Source organism: Chelmon rostratus, chromosome 11, assembly GCF_017976325.1.
Source record: "Chelmon rostratus isolate fCheRos1 chromosome 11, fCheRos1.pri, whole genome shotgun sequence".
NCBI classification, from domain to species: Eukaryota; Metazoa; Chordata; class Actinopteri; order Chaetodontiformes; family Chaetodontidae; genus Chelmon; species Chelmon rostratus.
In genome coordinates, this window is record NC_055668.1 from 14259955 (window position 1) to 14284288 (window position 24334).

Here is a 24334-nt window from a genome sequence, read left to right on the forward strand (position 1 = left end):
CAGGCTGCACACGCCCTGTAGTTAGATCTGGTCTAAATCTGACGAACACTGTTCCAACTGTGTGCTTAACTGTTTTCTGGTGACTTGAATAATGAGGTATGGAGAGGAGACAAAGGGAGTGTATGTGCATGAGAGAGAGAGAGAGAGAGAGAGAGATCCCTCCATCCTTCCTGGTGGGAGGTTTGAGATGCGCTGCGCAGACCCGTCCGCTACCGACGCATCTTCCTGGCCTGCCCCCCTCTCTCTCTCCCTCTCTCTCAGTCTCTCTCTCCTCCTTTTCTGTCTGCCACCAGCCTACCTGAAGGGAAGTACACAAAGCCAATAAGAGAATCTGGCGTGTCGGCTGGGCCCTGCGCGCGCTATGCTGCGCTAAAAAAGGCCGCTCTTTGCGGTGTTTACAGGGGATGTAGAGAGGGGACGGAGGCGCCGCTCTGCCCGACGGACCGCGCCGTGCCTGCTCTGCTCTGCCCAGCCCGCTGCATCGCTGAGCGGCCTGCGAAGCACACAAGATGTCGACCAGAACGCCATTGCCCACGGTGAACGAGCGCGACACCGAGAACGTAAGTGCTGTTATCCAGGGACACCGGTGCGGTACCGGACGCGGGAGCGGAATTAAAACGCCGTTTTGCGCACTGGTCGGTGCAGGTTTATACGGCAGCGCTTTTTTAGAGTGTTGCAGAGCGACTCGACCAATGAGCACTCCGGGTTTTTTTTTCTTCTTCTTCTCCCTCTTCTTCTCTTCCCTCTGACAGGAATAAAAGCACGGAGGCAAGAATAACCTAGAATAAAGGTGCAGTTTGGTGTTGTCTGCCCCAGTTTCAGCGTGCAGCAAGGCTAGCCTCAACAACGCACTGCGTCAGTGCGCTGGCTTTATTGATACATGCGAAGCTTCAACGTTAAGGTTTAAAACGTTGCCTGTGCGGCCTGCGAGAAAATGGTGTTGCTCCACTCGTGCAACCGGGGGTATTTTCTAGTCCACAGCGTCAATATTTAGGGAAGGTGGGGGAGGATGTTGCCCTACTTTTCAATGGCAACGCTTGGTAGCATCGCAATGTGACATCCATCACCTATTGGGCCCTGTTGTAACTGCACGCTCCGTGCTGAGGAGGAGGAGGAGGAGGAGGGAGCGTGTTATTATTCATCATTCCGCTGCCACGACACTGATGAGCTGAAGCAGCAGACAGACATGTATTTATTAACGGGCCAAAGAAATGGCTTGAACTGCAGATGTCTCATTCATTGAGTGTGAAGGAATGTTTATGAACGACCCCCTCGTCCACCATCACCGCCGCCGCCGCCGCCACCCCGCGCCGCTCTGCGTGCGCGCACACACACACTCGCGCGCAGCATTATAATAAGAATACCTCGTTTTGAGATCAGTCCAAATGAGGACTGCTGTGTGCATGCTGACAGGCTCTGACATATCTAGGTTTGTCTGATTTTTTTTTTTCTTCCTGGAAACAAGACGAGGCACAGACTAGAGCCTCCTTGTGTTTTACTGTGTTACAAGTACAAGCAGTGGAAATAGCCCGGAGCAGTCTTTTAAAGGTTATTCCCAGATTTAGAAATAGGCTTTTATTTTGGCTCTCCTTTTCAGAGCACATGTATCTGGATTATTCATCTTCAAGAGATAAAATCTGAACTGGAAAATGCATTTTCCAAAGTTATATAACTCTGTAAAACCCCAGTGTGAACTTATCATGATGGTATCAGCTCTCTGATCATTCTCTGCCAGTGTTCAGTGAATGCATCAGCTTCAGGGAGTGCTAATGTAAATGTCTCACAGTCTAATGCTGCTTTAGGTCTCATGGACTTAAACTGCTAGGTGGCTATTTGTGCACAGCCTCAGCAGCACTGGCAGTAGCCAGCCAGCCTCGCCTGCCTCTGCTGGACTCCATCAGGCAGCCCCAGGGCCCACTAGCAGCTGAACTGCATTACATAACAGCTTATTACTCAGAGAGACGAGTGGCTTTTAGTGCAGCAAAACAGAAGAAGCTCTCTCCTGCCTTTCTTATTTTTATGTGTGTGTGTGTGTGTCTATGCAGGTGTGTGTTAATTTTTTTTTTTTTATGTCTGTCCTCCCTGAAGACAAAGAGTCAGTGGTTGAGAGATAATGGAAGGGCAAGTGAAACAAACTTGGTGTATTAATCAAGCACTAGTGCTTCAAATCACCTGCCTGTCCAGATGCCCCCTGTTTAATTTACAGAATTTGGAGGCGGGCCAAGTGCGTGCTCGTGTGTACACGTGTGTGTGGCTGAAGGACAAACAGGCCTTATGACAGATCTGACCTAAAGTTGATGGAGAGGACTAAAGTCACTTTCATGCGGACATTTAGCGGCTGCAGATAGAAAAAAAAACAGTCAAAGCTACACAGGTTGCTCTGTCATGGAGATTTAAAAGAGGGTTTTGGTGCATTAGCAACAAGGATGCTGATTTTGACTTCCATCAAATCCAAATGTCTCTTTGCCTCCCTTTCTTTCTCTCTCTCTCTCACACACACACACACACACACACACACACACACACACAACACACGCTGTGACACAGGGCAGTGTTTGAATCCTGCAGTGTAGCTCTCCCCCTGTCAGGATGTAGCATAGCTGAGATGATGCGCACCCTGCAGGGTGTAACGTTTCCCCTCAGTGAAACGGGAGCAGGGGAGCCTGAGTAACCAGACCAAGGCTTTATTCTCTGGCTGGGCGTGGTGCTCAGGAGCAGAGGATCATGGGATCTCTGACCTGGACTGACATCAGCAGCTGTTGTAGAGGAGAGGAAACAGACCAGCAGAGACTGCCCTGGCCTGTGCCAGCGCTGTACTTACAGCAAGCTGTTCCTACTTCACCTTCACAATGCCATATCGCAGGGACACTTGTTGTGAACCGGTTTGGCCACAGAGCCAGTAACATTGTTATAACTCTTGACTCTGTGCCGCACAACTTGCTGATATTATCAAAGGCACGAAGTCAAAGTAGTTCACTTGCTTTTGTTGTTGAATCTTGTCTTGTGGCTGATAAGGTCTGTAGGTTAGGAGGTTAAGGTGTCACAGAGGAAGAGGAGGGAACCTGATTCTCGCCCACACAGTTCCTCTGTGGGCTTGCACAGAGGGTGCTTCTATGTGTCTGCATGTAAATGTAGTTATACAGTATATGCTCACACAAACATGCACATACAGAACACTGGATCGCCTTCTGGGATCTGAGACTAAGTTAATGGGTTCTTCTCTGTTTGCTCAGTAAATATTCCAGCCTTGGCACACACACAAACCTCCACTGCAGCACTCTGCTGCATTGTTTGCATATGTGCAGCCAATCATGCAATAGGATGGGTTTTGGAATTAAAGAGAGTGCCAAAAAGCCAGAGAGGTTTTATGGTAGTATTGGTGTCTATATAAATCAAAGGCAGGGAATGAGGATGTTGCTGATCTCCACCTTTTCCCGCAGCACTCATCGGTGGATGGCTTTGTTGAACCCCCGGTCCCCCCGACAAAGTCTGCGAGTCGCCACAGCCTGCCGCGATGTCGCAACTCTTTCACCTCCACGGAGGAGCACCCCCATATTGGCAATTACCGCCTCCTCAAGACCATTGGGAAGGGGAATTTTGCCAAGGTGAAGCTGGCACGACATGTCCTGACTGGACGAGAGGTACGTTTTTATTTCTGCTTTATAAATCATTTGGATAATACCGTTTTGTATGTCATCCTCACTCTTTTATTGCTACATGTTCACAATCAGTGTTGTAGCTCACTATTGCTTTTATTATTTGTTAATCTGCTATTTTTTCCATTAATCAATGGATTGTGTCAGTAAAATTGTCAGAAAATAGTCAAAAATATCCATGACCATGCTGACATATTACAATTACTTGTTTTTCAGACCAAAAGTCTGAAACCCAAAGATTTTGAACTTATCATCAGCAATGAGGAAGACAAAATTATTTTGATTTTGTCAGTTTGAGTTATTGATTATTATTGATTTTTTTTTTCCATTTTATTTAAAAGAGAAAATATTCCAGATTCAAAGTGTGCTCTCATCTGCTCACCTCAGCTCACATTTCTCTCTTGACGTATGATCCGCCAGGCAAACCGCAGTGTCACAGAACGTGGGTGCTGTGTTTATTTGCTTCATGAACTCTTTTTTTAAACCCAGTTGTTTTTTGGCCTGTTCTGACTCTCGGGAGAATGAATGATCACCTGTCATGACAAGCTTGTACTTGACCATGTTGGTTCTCCTTGTCAGGTCAGGTCAAACTCTTCCTCTGTCACCTCCCTCTATCTCTGTCTCTCTCTCACACACACACACACACACATGCACGCACACACACAGTCATACACCGCTGACCTGTCAGAGTGATAGACATCCTGCTTTGGTGTGTCGGTAATAAAAGCTCCTGTTTCCCTAAGGAGAAGACAGTGACCTGCGATCTGTTCCCTGTCTTTCACTCATGAGGACCCACAGCTCTCACTGATCCACATTAGATACCCTCTCATGTCTATTTCTTAGCCACTTGCCTCCTTTAATCCTCTGACTGTCATCATGCTCTTGGTCATATCAGAGTGTCGAGGGCATGCATCTTCTCCCAGGTCACACCGGTAACAGTTTGATCCGCTCTGCGTCCTTTAATGCTAATGTTAAACAGCCATATTGGGTATGCGACCCACTGTTTGCAGGGAAGGTCAGGCGCTGCTTTGTGTGCCCGAGTGCCTTTGCTGGCTCATCAGAATGCAAAGACATGGATCAGAGTGAGGGAGGGAACAGGTGGAAAGAACATAACCCACTAAAACCGACTCTATCTCAGTTTGGGCCCAGCAAAGATTGTTCTGGCAGCTAAAAAAAGAAAAAAAGGTTTAACGCTGCAGAAAAACATCAGAAAGAGCTCAGTGGAGACAGAGCAGCAGTCACTTGTAGGTGACAGAGTGTCCGCTATCTGCTGAGGGGGGTGACTAAAGGATGTGGGCACACACACACCCACACCCACACACACACACACACTGCACTGATAGCCACTACATTACCATTTTCAACTTAGTTCACCTGTGAAGTTGTAATGATTTGTTCATATCAGGTATGTTTGTATAAACTGAATGTTATATAAATTCATTATTCCAGAAAACAAAATAAAAAGGGGTAATCCAAGTTTTTGTGTTATGCATGAAGAGTTTTATCTGATGTAATGCATAACAGTTGAATCGATCAATTATCAGTTATTTTGTGTTTGATTTTGTGTATATTTATCATATTTTGGTATGTAGCAGTACTAGCAATAAAAATATGATGGCTGGGGCTGAAATAATTGTTTTATCAGCTGAATCGGTTCATCATTTTGTCTATAAAACGTCAGGAAGTAGTGAAAACTGTATCCGCTAATGTTGACACACAAAAAGAATTTGACTCTGGTTTTCAGTAGCTCTCGACACACTTGAACTCAGCACAGAGAACAAATGCACTGAAGGAACTAAATATAGACATACAGCTGAACAAAGACAACAAAGCGAAACAAATAGAAGCAAACATGAACATGCAGCTGTTGAGGCAAGGAAAAAAGTTAAGTCTAGGCAAGTGAATTTTATTTATGTAGCCCTAAAATCACAAGATTGCCTCAGAGGACTCTGTATATTTTCAGAACCTCAATCTGAAGAAGAAAAAAACTCCACAAGCTTTTTCCAGGAAAGATGAACATTCAGTAGATTTCATACATGCAAAACTAGACACAGATAACAATAATACCAAATCACAAAGTGGTGACACAGATTGCCACTGTGTGGTCATAATGTGCAAACGTTTGTGAGGAATATGCATGAGAGAAACAGCTTCCAGAAACTGCTGCCGAGCAGTGGTAGGCAAATAATACATAAAGCACTGCATTGGTCACAATGTTACTGCATACTGTATGTACAGGCCTCTATATGAACCGTATCATGTAAGTGGTGCAAGAGTGCTTGGCAGTGTAAGGCATGCTGGGATAAATGTTGTATGGGTAGGGATAAGTTACTCTAAATAGAAGGGTATTCTATATGTGTGATTTATGTACATAACTCTATAAATATTGTGATTTCAGTAATAGTACTCCCTTTCTTTTCTGTGTGTGAGATATGACTTAGACTTTATAGTTCCCTTTAGTGCATAGAGAGATCATAACTGTGTGGTTGTGAAAAAAGAGCTCAGAGGGAAATCAAAGTGGAGGATCAAGTGCAAGAGGAACGCGTGAAAGCTCTGTGATGACTAAGTTTCCCCTCCACGTCCTCTGTCCGAATGTTCAGATGTACGTGCGTGTTTTATGTGTGAGGACCTCCATACGGTGAAGAGCATATGGGCGGTGTGTTACGAATGCGTTGAATAATTAACAGTGATGCACGTTGCCCTTCTGTCACTGTGGGACTGAATTATTCACCCTCAGATCCATTAAAGAGAGAACGCACATGCGCGCGCACAAACGCCGGCATGTGATCTGATGCCGTCCACGCGTTCATCACATCTCTCAATCTGAGAGCAAAAAAGGCAAATATTGGTACAGTGTAGCGTGGAGGAAATGTAATGAATATTTCTGACTCATGCAAAAGCTGTAGTGGAAGTTGGAACGGTAGAGTGACAGCACCAACACCTGCAGGCATACATCAACAAACACACACACACACACAAGCATGCCCCCACCTGAGTTTTGTCCGTGACAGGAGGAAGCTGATAGGAGGGGAGTGAAGTCTGTCTGTGCACCTGCCCACCTAAGACAGGCTGCAAATAGACACCACCTGCGTGCTGTGAGTCTACACACAGCGAGCCTCTCTGCAGTCTTTGGCTCCACTCTCTCTCTTCTCCACGCTAGAATCTGTTCCTCTCACAGCCGCCACGTTGCCGCCACTTTTCCGGGTTCGGCTGAAACTAAATGTCCCAGCAACTTGCGCTGTAGGTCGTAGGGAAACCCTGCTCGGCATGAACGTCCTGCATTCTCTCCACCATGACTCAGCATTTGCTTTCTGGTTTCCCCCTAACAGGCTGTTTGGGATTAGAGCCAGAGTCTGCATCCACTGAAGCATGTTTATTAAGCTCTCATGGGACCAGAGTCACAGTAATGTTGTTATAATCAATTGTAATTAATGCTTTGATGGTATCATTAATCTCCAAAGGTGATTTCTCTCCTTCTGCCGTCCTAAAGAGACGTCAGAGGAAGATTTGCACCACGTTTGTACATAATCATGTTACAACTCTGCTCAAGAGTGCCTCATCAGAGCCTTTATTCCATACTATGGAGTTGAGAGGCTGATGAGGGGTGACAGAACCTACAACAAGGGTCGCCGGCCAGATTTGAACCATGGACGTAGCAGTTACATGGTTTGACCACTAGTCTGCTGTGATGCCCCATCGCACAGGATGCTCTAACCTGTTCTTTTTTGTTTTTTTCTTGCAAAATGTGCTGCCCAAGCCCAGTTGTTCACAAGAGCGGCTAGACTCAGACTGTGCCCAATCTCATACGATATACTGGTCAACAGGTGGCAGTAACATGCCAACATACACTGCGATGGCAGGGAAGAAGAAGCCTGCCAGCAAGTAGCATGGGTGATGAATTTTATTCCCATCAGCCTCAGCTGTACTTTGTGCTTATTGCAAAGTAGGACATTTTAGCATGCTAACATGCTAAACTAAGATGGTTAGTAAACATTACGCCTGGCTAGCGTTAGCATTGTCATTGTGAACAGGTTAGCGTGCTGATGTTAGCATTTAGCTAAACCAAACTATCAGGGCTGTTATTAGCCATGACCAGCGCCTCCTTTTTTCAGTTCAGAGTTATGTTAAAATCAACCCTGTTTAGTGGTGTTTTTGAGTATATGTCACTTACAATAGTCAAAACATGCTAAGAATCATCATATAGTCTATTTTAGTGGAATTGCATTGCTAGAAAACAGCTTGGATCTGAAGGAGTTTGCTTCCTCTCATCTGCTCACATTCACAAACACAACAGAGAAGAAAGACCAACACATTTTAAAGTGTTTAACAATGTGAAATGGTCTGTAAGGACACAGTTGAAAAGCCTAAACCCCCCTTCAGGCCTCTGATGGCCGTGCAGCTTCCAAAGTGGCTTGGACCATCCAACCAGCTTTCTGAGCCTTCCTCAGAGCCTCGCACTCTCCTTAGCAAGGCTGAAAAAATGTGGTAATTGCCCTTTAGTTAGACCATAAACTCTGCCTGCCAGCACTGGTGACATTCATATTCAGCCTGAAGTCTGTGTAATAAAACTGCATGATTATTGTGCGACGACAAAAGGCTGTACGTATTATTTCTCTGTACATTATGTTGTAAAACTGCCTGTCAATCACTTATGAGCACGATGTCTGGGCTGACTGGTGAGTCTGCAGCATGGCTCAGCTGGTGGCTTTGTGAAGGCTGCTGAGCTCTCAGAACATGAGGGGAGCAGGGCTGTTTCAGTGTGCACTTTGGGTTGATGTGATAGATGGTTCAGGCCGCCGCCCAGCAGGACCTGCCGAGCCAACAGCATCTTAACGACCTGCTGAGTCTCATATACTAACACAGGAACCGTTTACTTAAGCCCTTTTGATCGTCTGCGGCTGCATTTGCATAGACTGCGAGTGCATCTGTGTGCTTATAGTCATCATCATGAACAAATACATATTCCTGTTTTTGAAATCTCTGCCCATTAAAGCTTCATCTCTTCACACATTGCTGAATAGAGGCGCTTTGAGGTGTGTTCAGATTGAAAGCGCCGGTTCAGCCGTGACATGTTTTGACAAAGCCGCCTCAGAGTTGAGAAATAATGAAGATACTGCAGATCACTCCAGCACAAGCTTTCACTGTACAACCAAAACACAAATGCAAAACTAGAATTACTTTTGACATCTCTGTTATCTTTTATCTCCACATCCCACTGTCTCCCCCCCTTCCTTTCTTTCCCTGTCATTTCTCTCTCTAGGTGGCGGTGAAGATTATAGACAAAACCCAGCTGAATCCCACCAGTCTACAGAAGGTGAGTCGCTGTTTTATGGCCACATGGTAACATTAATGTCTTGGTTACGGCGCTCATGGCTTTTCCATTAGTCATTCCTGAGTTCTTGCCGCTCTGTTTCTTTGCTCTTTGAACTCAGGATGTGCTGTTTTACATAATGTAATCAGATGTAGTCAGCAGAGACCACAAGGCTTGTTTAATCTCCAGCCCTCCTCCCACCCGACTCTTGACTCTCTGCTGGTTTGTGGTTAGGAGCGGCTAAAAATACCCCCGCCTGCCTGTTTGTCACTTACCCTTGTCTCGCAGTCATAACCAATTACAAAGAAGGGTTTGGGGCCGTTTCCTGATTACTGAGTCCAAATCCAGGTCTTTCTGCTGATTACACACACACACATCTACGCTCATTCAATCCTCGCGGCAGATTAGACCATGTGGAAGGAAAGCCGTCGCTGTTACGAGCGAGCGTCACCCACTGTGAGTCTAAAAATGATGCAGGTGTACATCTGACTGACAGGAATTCTCACGGCCCAGGCATTATCATAGCATGGGCTCACCATCGCTGCTCTTTTAATTTTAGTGTTTTGGAAAGGATGAACAAATCGCTAAGCAACTGTCACGATGACTCATCATAATAACGGGCCATTGTAAGCACCACACCTACATAAACGGCGGTTGATGTCTTGATGGACCTCTTGCCCTCTATCTGTCTGCAAGCTGCCGGGGTGAGAAAATATTGGTGCAGCAAGAGGGCTTAATGACAATATGATAGCAACAATAGCTTCCCAAAATGTCTGCCCTCCCACACTGGTCTGAGAGGAGTGAACTCAATGAGAGTTACTGGAGGAAATTAAGGCTGGGATAATCAAACAGGATTTAATTGTAAAGGGACAAATGACAAATTTGGTTCTTGGCTTAAATCCTACTTGTAAATCTGTAAAACAAGACGGCTTTTAGCCTATCAGGGCACTTCTTGCACGATCCCACAGCCGGCATTGTTCTCCATGAGCAAAGCACATCTGTAATTGACTTGGTTCTTAATGGGATCCGACTGCAATTCTTCGACCAATCAGCGCAAAGACGCTGTGAGAATTTCAAGTTCCACGCTCATCTAATCTGACGGAGATGAATTTCGTTGCGCGAGCTCTTTTGCTAAACCGCCTGTTGTGTGGTTTCTAATCTGCACACGCACACACAGAGTCGGGTAATGAACATTCAGAGGTGTGTGTGTGTGTATGTGCGTGCGGCAGTAAGAGTCTGAATATAAACTGACTCTGACTTCACCGATTCGGGTCTCATCCAGGTCAGGCGTGGTTACACACCTGATGGGTTGGTTTGTCCGCTGCCTGGTGATGGGCAGGGTAGATGTATCATGTGGGACTGCAGACCAATCAGCATCTCTCTGATCAATTATTCAGTGGGCCTTTCAGATGTCAGCTGCAGTAGACCTGAGAGAGTCAATATGGAGTCTTACGGCTTTTTATGGGAGCCGCTATCGGTGTCATATGTACATTGACATTGATGTTAGCATGCAGACGTGCATTCATGGGTTAAATCTGGGGTGTGTTTGTGTGTCTGTATCTGGCTGTCTCTGTATGGTGCTTATGTGAGGTTGTATGTGTAAATGCCCTCTGCTCTGTACTATAGATTGCTGTAATGGTATACAGAAGTGCCATCTGCATTGCAGAAGCTTCTCTTAAAATGCAGCAGTCGTCTCCTGGATTGAATCGATTGTCTCACTGACTCAGACCGTTCGATGCTGTGCTTGTGAAAGCTCTACTATGGACGCATTACAGGGAACTTCCACCTTAATACAGCTTTTGCTCAGCTGCTCTTGGAACGGCCAAATAATATGAAGGAAACAGAAAAAAAAAAATCAACAGTCCGTGGTCGTCATTCCTGGTGTTTGGGGTTTAGTGCTGCTGGTTAGCCAGCTAATTGTAGTTAATGGTGATGATTTTCAGATTGGGTGGCTGGAATAAAAAAGAACTGAACACCACTTAATTGAACAAACAGACTTTGGGGATCTGCTTAAGTACTGTGGATCATTTCACCCAACAACAATCTTCATTTCAGAGTATTTAAAATCCTAAAAACATAAATCTTGGTTGGTACCGTCCACAGCGTTGGTCAACATATCTCCCTAACATCAATAATTTCAGTGTTTTTTGCTTTGGCTGCTTGTTTTGTTGGAGGCATTCCTCATGTTTTGAAGTCTAGACTGAATTTCACTATGCTCCCCGAGGGTGTCTGGCCTGCTTTGCTCGCTCTGTTCCTGTTGTGACCCTTACCCTGGGAGAGCAGCAGGAACGTTTAACAATGAGTGGATGTAAAGTTTAAGAAGCCATTGCAAATTCTGTTTTAGGATGAGTTTGTTTTTCTCCAAAACAAAGCAGTCGCAGCAGTTCTGCAGTCGAGCTTCTTGGACAACAAATTGATCATACCACAGTGTACACTTTCATGGTTAGAAATGCCATTCTGTAACGCTGAGCAGGCTATTTCTAGAGGCGGATATAAACAACAGACGGGCATAATTATTGATTCAGTGACTCAGGCTTTTTACATGCATGAAGAGCAGAAGTTAAGGATTTTCTGGTACATTTGAAAACCTGGTTTCGGAGCTGACAGTGTCTCCTTCTCCTGCTCTTTCATGCATGCAGTTCACTGTATACCGTAAGTAATATAGCACAGTTTTGTTATTTGCGACCCTGTTTGTTTGTCAGTGTGGGTGAGTGAGGTTTGCGAGGTCTGATCTGACCGCGTCACTCCTCCACTCGCTGTGAGCGGCGGCTCTTTCATGTTAGCCCGTCCAAAACGCCACTGATCTCCTCTTTTTATGGTCTCAGAGGAGCCGGGCTGCGGGCACACCATCTGGCACTGTAGGCACAGCCAGCGCTCTGGCAGATCCTATACAGCCACACACACACACACACACACACAAGCCTGTGTGACACATACAGGCCTACACAGATGATCCTTTGGTTTGGTTCCACAGTTTTGGCAACATTTCCCACACATGCATGCATGCATTCCTGTATCGTACATGCAAGCACTGACATCCTCTAACTTATCTCCGATTATATCCGAGTAGGATTTAGAGCAGTTTCGCGTCACAGAGACAAAGAGATGAAGTCAATCTGAAAATCTTTTTATCTTTTTAGTTTTTATCTCGTATTTATCTGAGCTTGTCTTTGCCAGTCTGGGGTTTCCCTACGATTATTAGATTGTAAAAACAGGTTAGCAGAGACCAGAATGAGTCATGAGGCTAGAATGAAGCTCTGGTCTTTTCCTTCATGGCCCATTGGCACTCTCTGCCCTGGTGTGACTTTGTGGTGGTTTCAGTGTAACAGGAAATGAGGTCAGCTGAGCTTCCAAAGCACCTCCTTAGATCCACCACAGGAAATGCATCACATGTCATCTGTGGTCCGGGATGTTGATGTTGTCATGGTTTTTAGGCATTTTAGCCCTAAAATAGGCCTCTCTGTTAATCCCCTCTTTCACTGAGCAAACACTGCTCTCATCCCACCATTGCATCGCTCTCGGCCTCTTCCTAATCTGTAAATAAGAGCTGTTTCTTTTCACTGCTTCAACAATGACAACATCAGTGAGATATTAAAGGTGATGCGCGTGTTGACCGTGCGGTTTCAGACAAAATGAAAGCTCAGGCTGTTGACATGCGACACACATTCGCATTTGGAAAAAGGTAAAGCTGTTTGGTGTGTGACGTGAAATGGGCTGCAGAGAAGATGAGGCGACAGAAACTCTGGCGGCTTCCCAGAAATGAAAGTCTCTTTTCTCAACGTGGCTCAGAGCCACAGCGCTAACCTTAACTCTCACTCTCTTATATCTGAGTGTGATGGTTTCTGGTCTTTCAGGCACTCAGTGCGTATTCAGAACAACATGCTCCGACTCTATTTGTGTATTTTCTGCCAGTTGTAAAAAGCCCACCATCGGGTCAAGCTCTCTTAATGGCTGCTGTTTATGTCTGTCTTGCGCCTGCCACTCTGCATTAGCCAATGATTTGCTATCGAGCCCATGGGCTAGAGGAGCTTTGGTCTTGTTCGGATGGGTGGAATGTGATTGGACAGGCAGCACCGTTGTCCGAGATGAGTCATAAAACAAATCAAATGTTGAGGCAGCTAAGATGTGTTTGGATTTCCATGTTCATGTTTGTCATGTTTTCAGTATTGTCAAGGCTTTGATTGACGGTTAAACAGTGAAGTCTGCTGCTAAGTTGACGATAATGGATCAGGTCTTTGCAGAAGCAGAGAGTGATGGAGACAGAGATGTGTCTTTTCTGGTTGGGGTTATTTTCAGCACGTCAGGAGTGGAGGACAGGGCAGTTTGTCTGAATGTCAGTGACACTTTCAATCCCTCTGTCTGTCTGTCTGTTTATCTTTCTGTCTCTCTCTGTCTTTGTTTGACAAACAGCGAGCAGTGGTTATTTACTGATACACTGGTTTTGAAGTACTATTTGTGCACATGGAAACATGCACACACACACTCATTACAGGGATGAGGGCTTCCAGGCGACTCATCCTATCAATAATCTCCATGTTGAATGAGCAGCTGTGCTGCTGTGACTGAAATAGTCCAGCCAGTTCCTGTAAGTGTTCCCAGTCTGATATCTGCTGCTCTGCTCCTTCTGCATGGGGACTCTGCTGTAATTAAGGCTAGTTTGGGAGCCTGGGCGCCCCTGGGTGGCTGGAAGTAGGTCACTGGCACAGACTACTGAGATTCAGGCGCATTAGAAACAGTGTGTTTTCGTGTTTGTCATACACATTTTCTTTTTGTGGCTATTTTTGTCATCATTTTCTTCAATCACTGTCTCAATTCATCATCTGAATTGATTCATTTTAGTCTGAAAGAAGGTCACTTTTGCCTCACGGGAAGTTGGCCCAAATATTCAGTACTCAGCTTGCTGCGTCCAGAACCACCTTAAAAACTGCTTTATTCCCGCTGTGACTCCCCTTTGTGCCTGTAGACATTATTGATATTCATACTAGACTGGATCAAAGATCCCAAACTCATTATCTTCCGTCAGCCTCCATGGTGGCTCTATCCCCATTGAGCTCGTATTGACAGACGCTGTGCTTGTTGTCGTCGTTTTCCACAGCCCTCCTCAGATTTGTTCTAATTTTTGTTTCCGAGTGGCTGCACGCGTGCTTCCCATGTGAGGGGCTTTAGGGCAATGACGTAAACAAGACAGAGAGAGGGAAGGAGGCAGAGGGAGGAAGAGATAAGAGATCGAGATAAAGCACTGACTCTTCAGACCGTCGCTCATTCACAATGATAAAGAAGTCTTGTCTTGACGGCTGCGTCATATGTTAGAGCAGTAACGCGAATGAATGCATATCTGAGGCTGTGACTTGTGTGTTTATTGTTGTGTGCTCTGCAGGACGTCTTCTAGTTATTGTGTCAGTGTGTTTCCACTCTAATTGACTTCGTTACTGTGGGGGAACCTCTCAGGCCAACACAGCAGCTGATGAATATGGAGCAGGGCTTGAAAGTATGAAATCTGCACACACAAGGTGCAGAATAAATCACAAAACAACATTCAAGGAGGTGAATAAAAAAGATAATAAATCCAAAAAAAACCTAAAACCATAACTAGAAACTGTAGTCTAAGTGTATAAATATACAGTGATACACAGAAGGTTTTAGCCTTGAACCTGTCAAACATCAGGTGCTGTATTCACAGAGATTTATCTGCCTCCTAACTAGTTGTCTCTTAAGAGCTATTTCACTCAACAAAGAGACCTCATAAGCGAAGAGAAGGGGCGGAGCTGACCCCTGTTGCTATGGATGACATCATGTTCAGGCATTTCTTCTTGTCCACAGTCATTGGTGTTTGACAGCTGACATATACATATCCGTTAATTCATAGCAGTGTGAGCCAATTAAACAAACTGCATCACAGATTTCATAACAATTTCACTGGATTATCCTGCGAATGCCTTCAGTTATGTGTTTATTGCAGTTGGTGATGATTTAATGCGCACCTAATGAACTGTCAAACAAACTGGGGTCTGAAGAATGCATTTTTGGTTTGGTGAATACCTCGGTCAGAGGGGGGGGGGACTTAGATCATCAGCACTGCAAACTGTATTTTACCGAAGCCCAAGCAGCATCGAGTGTTGCCGATTTTCATCCCTGGTGTTGTTGGACCGTGTCGAATTGTTGGTGAGCCGACTGAATCCGAAATAAATGGCCACCATCAAAGTATGGATCGAAAGTTCATTATTATTCTGTTTTTACAAAACCCTGATGTGAGGAGACACATGGTCTTAGTGATTTACTTCTCTCAGACTTAGGAGCTACTTTTCGTGTTAAAATGCTTCGTGAATTACGCCTAAAGTTGGGCCTGAAACAACCCTTAGTTTTTAGAGGTCTCTCCTAACTCTGCCAGTTAGGAGCTACTTTTAGCCTTAGGATGTTCTGTGAATTCATTCCCATGTCTTAAATTCTTACATTTTTCTTATGGTCAACTAATCCCATTAAAAAAGACCAAAACTAACATGTTAATCTGTCCCTCAGTCACTTTTAGCTTCCTCACCCTGTCTGTGGCAAGTTCCTAATTAGGATGTAAATCTTCATGTAATTCTATAATGTGGATTATAGAAAAAAATATATAAAAAAAAGACCTACAACAGCTGGGCACTGCAGATTTTAGCAAACGCTACTCAAACGAGCAAATAGTGCATTCGTTGTGGACTATTTTCAGATGCGGATTAATACACATTTGGTGTTACTGCAGTAGGACATGCGTGACTGGGATGATGTGGGATTGATTCAAAAACAAACCGCAGTGTCCGTGTTTATTGTGATGAAGAAAGATGTCACCCAGCGCAACAATGTGGCTCACTGATTTGTTTCTGACAGTTCTTGGACAACAATGGAGCTCTATGGCACCAAGGAATAAGCTACACTGGGCTTTGGACAGACAATACTTACAGACAATACTTGTTAGCAGGAAAAAAAACTTGGTTTTCTCACTATTGTCTTTTCATGGGAGTCTTTTGCCGATGCGAGAAATATGGAGGCCTTGTTCTTTAAGGCCTGCGCAGCGACTCACAGTGTGCTGAGTGTCGTTAGATGAGAGGTGTCAGAGAGAAGGAAAACGAGCAGCGGGCGAGCAAGTAGAGACAGAGAACAGAGGGAAGAATTAGAGTAAGAGAGAGTACCTGCATGTTGTTGAACCAGACTGTAGCTGAGACGTCCCACAGAGTCGGGCCTGCTCTCACTGGTATAATGGCTGTGTTTGATGACCTAGAAACATAGACTACCATAGCACTTATGTAAGACCTGAAAGACCATTAGAATAGTTGCACGCACCCACTGATACACACATGTATACACACCACTGAAGTGTCAATCCTGATGTTTAATTTGACGTGATCTGTGAGGACGTGATGATTTTCCCCTCGTGAAAAGGACAGGAGGTGAAAGCATCACTCGGGACGTTTCAGCTTAATCAAAAGTGCTCAGCAAATGGCGAAAATCAGTGTTCTGTCTCAGGTAGCAGTGGATGCTAAATCCCAGCGGAGTGAGTGTTGAAATTTAACACTCAAACGCAGCCTGAGCACGACTGGGAATCAGCAGAATGTAAATGATTCAACAGCACCTCTAAGTGGCTGCAGGAGCTCGCCTGACTGACATAAACAGTCACGCCGAGCCAGAGGAGACACGGTTTTAAATGATCAGAGCTATGAATGCTCTTCTGTCTGACTCAGCTATCAGCTGTTATATATGCTGCTCGGAGAAAATAGGCTGGAGGATGTGATTTTCCTTTTAGGGGTTTCTCATATCCTGGATCGAAACTTTTCCCATCTGCAGTAATGAGAGTCTTATCAAAATAAACCTTCTGAAGGAGCTCAAATTCTACTACATTTGTTTTCCAGAAGTCCAGGACTGAGGCATCAGTATGATTTTTTGCACGTCTATGTTAAGATGATTATGTTAGGCAGCAGATGCCTAACGGGCTGTAAGCCTGTGTGCTGTTACTCTGCTGTGGGTGGCTGTGTGATGCTGCTGACTGGCTGTTTGGATGGCCGGCTAGTTGGACTACAGCCTGTCAGTGGAGTTGTAATTCTGGTCCTTATCTGTGTAGGTAAGGGTTTAGTGCACCGTTGTCACTGCGTCGGTCATATTGCTTTACACAGTACAGTAGCCCCATGATCCTCAGGTCTTCTCATGTTCCTGCAGGGTGTAATCCAGCCTCAGAAGTGTACACACTTTGGTGCTTTGGAGTTTATTGTGGCTCAGTTCCCTCCGCTCAGCTCCCTAATCAGTCCTTAATAGCAGTTTCTAAGAGCGCTTTCCCAGCAGAGGTAGAGCTGACACTCAGCATCTTTGCTTATAATGTCATTCGGCGTGTTTTTGAATGCAGTTAATGTCTCTCTGTGTCTCCACAGCTCTTCAGGGAAGTCCGAATAATGAAGCTACTGAATCATCCAAATATAGGTAAGTTCAAACAGGAGCCTACAGACAGCATAGCAATAATATTCTCATTCAGTTTGCATTAGCATTACCAATTAAACCAACACGCAGCTCCAAGATGAACCAGAAATAGAAAACATGTTATTTTTAAAAATTATAATCTGAGATCACAATTGAATAAGAATTCTCCAGTCTGTTCTCTTTGTTTCTAAATCTAAATTTCCACTTCTAAGAAACAAATACCAGAAATTGACATCGTAACAGGAGCTCAACAATTCTTGACTTGACTTCAGATTTTTGGAACACGTTGGCTTCTTAAAGTGCTGCAGACTTCATGCAGCCTCAGATATCAGTTTTAATTCAATAAGGACACTCTAACCAGACCAGTAACTGCAGCTAACACTAATGTAGAACCTCCTCCAAAAAAACAAAAACTGAATAGCTAATAATTTCATCACTGTCTCCTTCTCTTTCCCTTTCCCCCAATTTCTCCCACAGTGAAATTGTTTGAGGTGATTGAGACAGAGAAGACACTTTATTTGGTGATGGAGTATGCCAGTGGGGGTGAGTGAAGCATTAATGCATGTGCACTACATGTCTGACATTTGGTTGATTTTCTAAGTTTCCTGCTCGTTACTGCCGTTTGAGAGCAGTTCAATGAGCGTAAGTTTAAACTGCCTCTTATGAAATATTCATCACATAAAAAAAACTCCCTATTTACAAATCTTTAAGATATTTAAGTGCAAAACATGCCATTAAGATGCTTTAATGTAAAATACCTCATGAATGCATGATTATGGTAGCCCTAGTTGTGCCAAAGATAATATAAAATGATGAGAATATACTGTGTGATAATTTTATATTTCCTCTGTCTACTCCAGGAGAAGTATTTGACTATCTAGTGGCTCATGGCAGGATGAAGGAGAAGGAGGCCAGGGCCAAGTTCAGACAGGTGAGTCATCAGCATCGCACCTCTGTCGTCACTACATGACTGTTTTCAGAGGGAAGACCGCATGCACCAAGATCAAGCTTCGTCACCGACTGCAGAGGAAAGATGGAGTGCAGATAGCTTGGCCGGAGAGAACGGGAGGTTTGAGAACAGCTTCCTTATGGGTGCCGCTCTGACACCTAGTGGTGCCACAAGAGCAATGAGGCCTCTACAGCAGTTTATGGATTGAGTCGCCTCTTTCATGCTCTGAATTACAACATCTCTCTCTTTCCTCTAGTTGTCTCTGTATTCAGCGTAGCGTAAGCAGGATCTTCTCCATGAACCAGTTCTTTTACATCCTCACTGTTCGTATTTAAACCCCCCCCCCCCGATGGTCTTGAATGACTCAGAGGAACTGTGTGTGACACAGTGTGGGCACGGTACAGATAGATCAGAAAGGTAAAGTGTTCGAGTGTGTGCCTGAGAGCAGGCAGGTGGGTGGCTTCTGTCAAAGAACACTGAGTTTTCTATTTGAATGATGTTGCAGCTATTCTTGCATATGTTGCTTACAGTTGCTTTGGCTTCAGCACATTTGGGTCTTAGAAATCACAAAATTTATGGATGAGAAATGCAGTTCAGCCCAGCGAGGCTCAAATGTATTCTGTCATACCCTCCTGGCAACCATTGACATTTTTTTATCAGCCATTGATGATATTGAGGACGTTAGCAGAAGTTAGACTAGTCCAATGGTATTTCCATTACCATGATGCAAGTTAAAACTGCTAGTTTTAGTAATACATTTATTTGGGTGGCACCTTTCATACAGGAACTGAATGAAAGAAATCACATGCAGCAAATGAGTGCTTTATATAGAGAATAAAACCCACTTGATGATGATAATAAGGATGACAATAAAATTAAAGACAAAACCACATAATAATATATTGAAATGGGTGAAAATAGAGTAGAGTAAGGGTGAAAATAAAATAAGTAATCAGCAGGTTAGTCTTTTATCCGTTTTTATTACATCTCTACTTCTGTCTCTTTTATCGTTCATCCTTCTGTAAAGAACTGTGTAACCACTGTTTTGCCGACTGCTATATAAACAGCTTTCTTCTTATTGAACCTGTAGTGTCTTATGACCTGCGTGTGTTTGTGTTACAGATTGTGTCTGCAGTGCAGTATTGTCACCAGAGGAGGATAGTACACAGGGATCTGAAGGTGAGGATCTAAACTCTTACACGCACTGATATCAGATTTCCCCTGAGAACCATCTGTATCTTGGGGGGGTGTCTCGGGAAAACCCTCTATAATCAGTCAGGTTCTGTCAGTGCTGGAACGTTGACTTTTCCCGTCTCTCCCCGCCTCAGGCAGAGAACCTGCTGTTAGACGCGGATATGAACATCAAGATAGCCGACTTTGGCTTCAGCAATGAGTTCACTGTGGGCAGTAAGCTGGACACTTTCTGTGGCTCCCCGCCATACGCTGCTCCAGAACTCTTCCAGGGAAAGAAGTATGATGGACCAGAAGTGGACGTGTGGAGCCTCGGGGTCATCCTGTACACACTGGTCAGCGGATCACTGCCCTTTGACGGACAGAACCTAAAGGTGCGCACCTGTCCTGGTTCTGAATCCATGTTTATATGGTATATAAGAATGTAGCCATTCACAAAGGTCTTAATCAGGATGTTCGCTTTCGATGCTGTACTTTCTGATTAGCCATGAATAAAGCAGTTGGCACATCATTGTGTTTCATCTCTGGCAAACACATATTGATAAAGGGCTCAATTTTCCCTTAAATGAAGTGGCTGTCAAATCGTATAAAAGTGTGGTCACGTTATATTCCCGTCTTGCAAACATTTGCTCCATCTCTCACCTGTATTCAGCTTTGACTGTGCAGACGTGCTCGGCATGACAAAAGATGCGTTGATGCCCTGTGTTTAGAAATGGAGGAGTTATTTTTATAGCGAGTTTAATCACAACAAACTGTAGGATTGTTCTCATATTAAGTTTACAGATTTTATCTATTTAGTATCCAAATCGCAGTCACATGCTTTCTGTGGGGTTGATCAGGAGACTAATGTGATCATATCTTTACGCTGTCCCCTGAAACCCCTGTCCAGCAGACAATCCCACAGTCATGTCTCTGCAGAAGTATGAAAGTAGACCGGGTTTGGATTTGTCTCACAAGCTCTCTTTTTTCACTCTCTACACAGCAAACAAGGGAAAGCAAACTGGTAGTGCTAGTAGTAACAGTGATAATAAATGCTTCTCTCTTTTTATTGATCAAAATATCTGAATAATTCTGTTTCAGTCTAAATATGTGTAGACCGTAGAAAAGTGCACAGTGAAGCCACAGTCTGGTATCTTAACTCAGTTTCCTATAAATGGTGTATGAACTCAGGCTATTCTAATTGAGTTACTATGTTTACATGTGTCAACCCAAAACTGGGTTACTTGAATAACCAAATTAAGAGAGGAATGTGCTTTGTCCATTGTGTGGAATATGACGTTGTACAGGTTCGTCCACCCTGCCTTAATAATGCAGCAGGTTTGGAATATTTTTTCAAGCTGCAGCAAATCCAGCTTGAAAAAGGGGAAAATAATCATTTTTAATTCATGGTCATAGCTGGACTGAGTGATCTGTAGCCTTTTTAAAAACTGCACTAATCAATACTTTTGTATTAATAATTGATCGCATGAGTATGTTTTATGTGAAAGGGGTTGCTCATGATGGTGAGAGAGATTTAACACCCGGCTCTGCTGTTTCCCTCAGCTCTACAGGGGCACCTTTCAGCTGACTCGCCAGGCAGCTGTACTTGTTGTTGTTGAGCTGTAAAAGCTCTGATACACCCGCCGTACACTACAAGCATTTAACTGCAGACGGAGACAGTTAGCGACCAGCCAGTGAATATAATGAAGCATTTAGCAGCTAATGACTGGATGAGTAAACAGGGATGCGTTTGTTAACATGCTCACGCTAACAATTCTATACGCTGATAATGTTGTCTCCAGTAAAAAACTCATTTTTTCTCTCATTTGGTTTCATCCCTGTCTGTCTGTGGCCTGGTTTGCAGGAGCTGAGGGAGAGGGTCCTGCGGGGAAAGTACCGTATTCCTTTCTACATGTCCACAGACTGTGAAAACCTGCTGAAGAAACTACTCGTGCTCAACCCCGTCAAACGAGGCAGTTTGGAGGTACTGCCGGCGTTTGCCGTGCTGCGTCTTTGCAGTTCTTTGCCCCTCCGTTCAGAAACGTTGTTGCGCAGCAGCCGGCCTGCTGTTAAGCAGGGAGCGCTGATGATTTGGAGCGCGATTGTTGTGCATCATCTGAAAGCACATAATTGCTGCTGCTGCTAATTGTGAAACAACAGAACACTTCAGTTTGCAGTCTTGTCAGATGGAGATTTGGAAACATTATTTGTCTGAGATCAAAGAGGGGTATTACATAATTCTTTGACAGAAGCATTTAGAAATAGTAGAAGTAAATGGAATTTGTTGAACTGTTGTAAGTAATAAAACTTAATTAATTCAACAAAATCCTTATGAGCTGTACTTTCACTGCATCCATATAATTCAGAATAAACAATATATAACTGTCAGTTCAGTTCACACACAGTCTGTCCAGAGTCAATACCGCCCCTGTGCCCAGAACCAGGCTGAAGTTCAATAGTAAAGATTTCTCCACCGATAGCAACAATTGATCGGACTGTTGTTTTCAGCACCGGCTGAACTTGTGGTCAAAAAGATTTCATAAAGAAGTCATTTCTCATCTGTCTTTTGTGTCATTTGCCTTGCGCTTAATTGTTATGTTGTATAATTAACAGAGTCATGATTAATTATCTGCCATTAAAAGATTCATGGTTGAAATTGCAGTTGAACTGATTGCACTGGGCGTACATGAGTTCTGATTGTCTTGTTTCTGTCTTAGCAAATCATGAAAGACCATTGGATGAATGTGGGTCACGAGGAGGAGGAGCTAAAACCTTACATCGAGCCTGAGGCAGACTTCAGTGATTCATCCAGAATAGGTATGTGTGTCTGTATGTGTGTGGATGCCACGCTAGTCATGTCCAGTGTACTGATTCTTTGATTTATGTCGACTCCTGTCTGCCATCAGAGCTCATGGTGACGATGGGCTTCCCGAAAGATGAGATCACAGACTCTCTACATGGCCAGAAGTACGATGATGTCATGGCCACCTACCTGCTGTTGGGAAGAAAAGCTCCAGAGGTCGGTTTGTTTGTCATCTTGACATTACCGGTGCTTAATGCATTGTGTCATGTGACCACATCCCCTCATCCTGTGTCTCTACATCTCAGTTCGAGGGGAGCGAGCCCCTGACTAACAGCATCCTGGGCCAGCGACAGCGACCGACCAGCGACATCAACAACAGCTCCAGCATTTCTCCCGCCCATCCCAAGGTCACACGCAGCATCTCGGCCAACCAGAAGCAGCGCCGCTACAGTGATCATGGTGGGGATGATGATGGTGGTGGTGGTGGTGGTGGTGTCGTAGAGAAGCCAAGTAAAGTAACCTCGTCCTTCCCAGCTCTGAGAGTGCTGGTGGCTGCGTGCTGTGTAGGGGGAAGTTGCTCTCAGTCGCTGAGGATTGGCCAATGATAAGACACTGGTATTGACCCTGTGCCTGTGAGCAAGGCACTAGAACACTAACAGCTCCACTGGTACTCTTAAATAGCTGAGTGAAGCTGATAATTTTTTACTAAAGCAAGCAATGAACATAACTTAGACCAACTTGTTTGTTTGCTTAATCTTGTTTCTTTTCATAATCAGTTGATTTGAATGTACAAATCAGTGACTCAGCCTCAGCTCTGCACTGGTTGTGTAGCAGCTTCCTCTTATGTGATGTGGGGCCGTTGTGTCTGGCGCCATCTGCTGGCTGGCTGCCTTCCTGCAGCTCCCTCAGGAACAGCACCTCACAGCATGAGGAGGGGAACAGCTTTGCGTTGTACCTGCTCACCTTGGCTTCTATAGCTGTACAACTTCTGAAACAGTGTTGTTGCAGAGTGTTATGTTTGATGGATTGATCGATGTCTAAGTCCTGGCTTTGAGTGGCTTTGCTTGATGCTGTTGTAACAAACACACTGTCTGTCACTGTCTTCTCCATCTACAATTTCCTGATATCGGAGCGGTAGAAATAACCATATGTTTGGTGGAAAGTATGTAAGTATGTTCTCATATGTGTATCTCTCTCAGTGGGTCCGTCTGTGCCCCCGGCGGTGTCGTATACGAAGCGTGGCCAGGCCCTGAGCGTGGAAAGTGACCACAGGGAGGAGTGGGACGGAGCGCGCCGGCTGGAGCTCAGCACTTCGAAAGGAGATGTTCCTGCTTCACCTCTGGGGGTGCAGGAAAGGAAGAAAACTACAAGTGCTGTGGGGGTGAGGAAGCGGAGGACGCAATTACTCACACACACCACATGTGTATAAACAAATAGATGCAGGCGGGTCCATAATTGCAAAAAGATGAATATTGAAAATGAGGAAACAGTTTTAGATTTTTGTGCCTCATTATTCCCTAATGCTCCATCTAAAATGCTTTAACATGGTATTTGGTCCCTCTTTCCGCAAACAGACTAATGGATCAATGACTCGCAGGAACACATATGTGTGTGAGCGATCCTCTACTGACCGCTATTCAGCTATTCCCAATGGCAAAGACAGCAGGTAAACACAAGCACACTAACACAGAACCACAGGCTGAGATCCAGCTCGACATGTTCTTTGTGTTTTTTAACCTTTTGACTTTTTTTACAGTGCATAATATAGAAATGAGCAGGTTTTTGGTGAACTATCTTCTTCCTTGGTCCTTAGTTTAACCGAGGTGTCAGGTAGCACCCCATCGACAGCAATGAGCTCCACACGCCCTCGTCACACCAAGTCCATGTCGTCGTCAGGGCATCCTTCAAAAAGCACACTGCCCCCCATCGACGACAACACAGAGCTTAAAGCCAGGTGAGCAGCCTGACAGTATGACAGTATTAATGGCGAGCATGCTCAAATCTTT

General features: G+C 44.6%; 1 protein-coding gene across 7 annotated transcripts in view; it reads left to right on the top strand.

Moving 5' to 3' along the window:
• The first annotated feature begins 296 nt into the window (after positions 1-296).
• Positions 297-24334, top strand: part of LOC121613486 (serine/threonine-protein kinase MARK1-like) — a 29606-nt gene continuing 5568 nt past the window's right edge. For 4 of the 7 annotated variants that reach the window (XM_041946864.1, XM_041946865.1, XM_041946866.1 and 1 more), the window contains exons 1-15: positions 297-560; positions 3441-3641; positions 8917-8970; positions 17361-17409; positions 17884-17949; positions 18267-18337; positions 19478-19534; positions 19684-19920; positions 21390-21509; positions 22243-22342; positions 22432-22544; positions 22634-22838; positions 23528-23709; positions 23903-23994; positions 24142-24282. In XM_041946864.1, the coding sequence (XP_041802798.1) occupies positions 510-560; positions 3441-3641; positions 8917-8970; positions 17361-17409; positions 17884-17949; positions 18267-18337; positions 19478-19534; positions 19684-19920; positions 21390-21509; positions 22243-22342; positions 22432-22544; positions 22634-22838; positions 23528-23709; positions 23903-23994; positions 24142-24282 (1739 nt within the window). In that variant the 5' untranslated portion in view covers positions 297-509. The remainder of the gene's footprint in view (positions 561-3440; positions 3642-8916; positions 8971-17360; positions 17410-17883; positions 17950-18266; positions 18338-19477; positions 19535-19683; positions 19921-21389; positions 21510-22242; positions 22343-22431; positions 22545-22633; positions 22839-23527; positions 23710-23902; positions 23995-24141; positions 24283-24334) is intronic. The other 3 variants (XM_041946868.1, XM_041946869.1, XM_041946870.1) reach the window with 1 other exon arrangement.